A 3,396-nucleotide genomic window follows, 5' to 3' on the forward strand; every position below is an offset into this window, starting at 1 on the left:
AATTTGAGTATTCTTTCTAGAATGGGATGGATGGAGGCGGGAGGGCTGCCTCAGATGATGTGGTCAGGGAAGGAGATGACATCTTGTGTGACACCTGAGAAGAAGCCTGCCATGCAAGGAACCTGAAAGAATGATGCAGTAAAATGTGAAGGGTGCAGCTATCCCAGGCCACAGGGCTTGGACCTACAGAAGACACGGTGCACAGGGTGTAGAAGGAAAGCAGTTATCAAAATTCTCCAGACAGCCTGTGAAGGCCCCAGGGGTGTCTGCACCCCAGGTCGCATTGGGGTCTCCCCTCCAGCTGCCTCTGCCTTCCAGGTGAAGCAGATCATGGAGGAGGCCGTCACACGGAAGTTTGTCCACGAAGATAGCAGCCACATCATCTCCTTCTGTGGTGAGTCTGTGGCCCATGGCCTTGAACAGTGGCTTCTTCCTCTGGGGGGCTCCCTTGGGGGGGGCGTGTTTGAGCAAGGATTCTCACATCACTTCTTTTTTTTTTGCTTTGTAACTTTGAAGGTATTTTTGGATTCCTTCATTAGGGAATTGGGAAATACAGAAAAGTTTAGAGAGGAAATTAAGCATGACCTCTGGACCCCATGAAGAGGGAATCATGGTTAACATTGGAGGCCTGGCTTCCCCTGCTGGGGGCTCAGTTCACACTGACCCTGTCCCAGGTGACAGGGGTCTTGCATCTGAGGAATGGACTCATGTCCTTTCCTCACTCTGCCTATGGCTGGTGCCAAGTAAAAGGAGAGGACGGATGGGGACTTTTAAAAAACGGAATGAAGAGCTGTGGACACATCCTGAGGTCCTAAGGGATCCCGTCTAGCTAGCTCAGCAAAGGAGGCAGGACCAGCGCTCAGAGCGTGACTCACTGCTCTCCTTGAACCAGCTCCGCTCACAAGGTTCCCGAAATAACCTCACTGCCAGCTTCTTACTGTGCATTCCAAATGGCTAGAGGGACACGTGTTGTGCGTGCCCCTGAAGTCAGGATTCAGCTCATAATGAGTGTGTACATACAAGCAGACATGTTTCTTTTTTTCTCCCCCAAAAGCTATTTCATGATTGGAGTGTCTCGTAAGGAAGGACATGCTGTAATTTCCCTCTCCTGGTCTTAGCTCCATGAAGCTTCTGTTCAGATGACTGGGGACGCCACCAGGGTCCTGTTATAATGTTATCATGTCAGCTGTTCCTGGAGTCTCAGTAGGGATGATGATGATGATGATGATGTGGTTCCTTAACACAGATGATGCTCAACAGTCCTGTGGTCCAGTCTCCCCTCCCCCATTAACAGGAGGAATAGGTAACAGTCGGAAAGCACTCATAGGTCCCCGGCTCTGTGCTAAGTGCTTTTCAGGCATTTTTGCCACCTCATCCGAACAGCAACCTTATGAGGTTAATGGTCGTACTGTCCCCATTTTACAGCTGAGGAAATAGACTCAGGAAGGGGAAGGCATTGCCTAAGTCACGCAGCTGGGGAGGGGCTGGGAAAGGATGTGAGAGAGGTGGTCTGACCTTGAGCTGTGAGTGTGGGTTAGCCACTAAGCTCTCCTTCTCCCTTTTGAGGGGGTTGAAGGTGGAGAGGCATACATGCTGTTCCCTGTGATGTTGTCACAAACCTGTGATTCTGGGGGACCCCCCCCCCCGCTTTCCCAGGTGCCCGTGTGTCTGAGCTGGGCGCTGGGGAGCATGGGCAGGGCAGGGCCTGCTGACCATTGTCTCTGCAGCGGCTGTGGAGGCCTGCGTCTTGCACGGGCTGCGGCGGCGGGCGGCTGGCTTCCTGCGCAGCAACAAGATCGCGGCTCTCTTCATGAAGGTGGGCAAGAGCTTCCCGCCAGCTGACGAGCTGAGCCGCAAGGTCCAGGACCTGGAGCAGCTGATAGAGAACGCGTGAGTGCAGAGCATGGTGTACAGGCGCTCCTTTCTAGCAGAGAGAGAGAGAAATATATGTGTGTGTGTGTATGAGTGTGTGTGTGTATATATATATATCAGTATGAGATTCTAGCTTACCCATCAACAGTGTATGAAATTATCTCTTTTTACCACCACTTCATGCTCACTGAGTATTATTTTGTTCAACTCTTTACCATTTGCCAAGAGCGATATGGTTTTAGTTGCCATTTCTTTATTTCCTAGATAGGTTGACCATTTTCCCATTTGCATATGGATCCTCTTGGATTTTCCTTTTTGGTGAATATCTTTTCTCCTTCCTTACTGGTCTCAAAGGCGAAACCAGATCCAGGGCCTCCAGGAGAATGTGCGGAAGCTGCCGAAGCTACCCAACCTGTCCCCACTTGCCATCAAGCACCTGTGGATCCGCACGGCCTTGTTTGAGAAGGTCCTGGACAAAATTGTGCATTACCTTGTGGAAAATAGCAGGTGAGCGGCAAAGACCAGACACCTGGGTGCACTCTGCCTCCACCTGCTGGCAGTATTTGAAATTGCACCCCTTCCACAAAGCCACTTTCTTTTTGCCCCAATTGATGTGCACTTGATTTAAAGTTACTAAATACAGGTCGTCTGGACATTTGAATCTGAACTGGCCTAGATTAGAACCTTGGGAATCATCAGGTGTTTAGTAGCAATGCGGGGTCTTCGCATTTGGAATGGGTTATAGGATCTTGAGATTTTGTTGATCTTTCTTCTCCAGTGAGTTAAGCCCACGGTCTACTAGCCGCCAACCATATGGCTGTAGAAAAATCACTTAGCTGCTCTGTGTCTATTTTCTCTTTTGGTAAGTGGGATAGGGATTACTGCCACTTCGAAGAAGAGACGAGAAAGGGAGTTAGTCATTTTGGAAGTGAATAATGACTCTTTCTACATCTTCTCTCCTGGCTCAGAATTACCTGATGTAAAGGTTTTATAGTATGAGTCCTCTTGGCAAGCATTTATCCCTGTATCCATGTATTCATCCAAATAAGTATTTAGTGATCATCTACTATGTACCGGGCACTAACCTAGATGTTGGGGATACATTGCTTTTACCTGTCATATTATGCCAAGAGCAGTGGGAAGCCCTGAAGAATATATAGTTTGAGATTCCTCGTGGCCAGTACTCCTTTCCAGCCAGAGAAAGAGAGAGAGAGAGAGAGAGAGAGAGAGAGATAGAGAGAGAGATATCTAATAATCTCCCCATCTTTTGGGATATGAGGTCGTCTGGACATTTGAATCTGAACTGGCCTAGATTAGAACCTTGGGAATCATCAGGTGTTTAGTAGCAATGCGGGGTCTTCGCATTTGGAATGGGTTATAGGATCTTGAGATTTTGTTGATCTTTCTTCTCCAGTGAGTTAAGCCCACGGTCTACTAGCCGCCAACCATATGGCTGTAGAAAAATCACTTAGCTGCTCTGTGTCTATTTTCTCTTTTGGTAAGTGGGATAGGGATTACTGCCAC

At 48.6% G+C, this 3,396-nt stretch overlaps 1 protein-coding gene across 1 annotated transcript in view; it reads left to right on the forward strand.

The window, feature by feature from the left end:
• The window catches only part of SGSM1 (small G protein signaling modulator 1), a 107,355-nt gene that overhangs the window by 68,705 nt on the left and 35,254 nt on the right, over positions 1-3,396 (forward strand). Inside the window, exons 4-6 of the mRNA XM_015562823.1 lie at positions 319-394; positions 1,728-1,890; positions 2,227-2,379. Coding sequence (XP_015418309.1) covers positions 319-394; positions 1,728-1,890; positions 2,227-2,379 — 392 coding nt within the window. The remainder of the gene's footprint in view (positions 1-318; positions 395-1,727; positions 1,891-2,226; positions 2,380-3,396) is intronic.

Source organism: Myotis davidii, unplaced genomic scaffold (genome assembly GCF_000327345.1).
Source record: "Myotis davidii unplaced genomic scaffold, ASM32734v1 scaffold478, whole genome shotgun sequence".
NCBI classification, from domain to species: Eukaryota; Metazoa; Chordata; class Mammalia; order Chiroptera; family Vespertilionidae; genus Myotis; species Myotis davidii.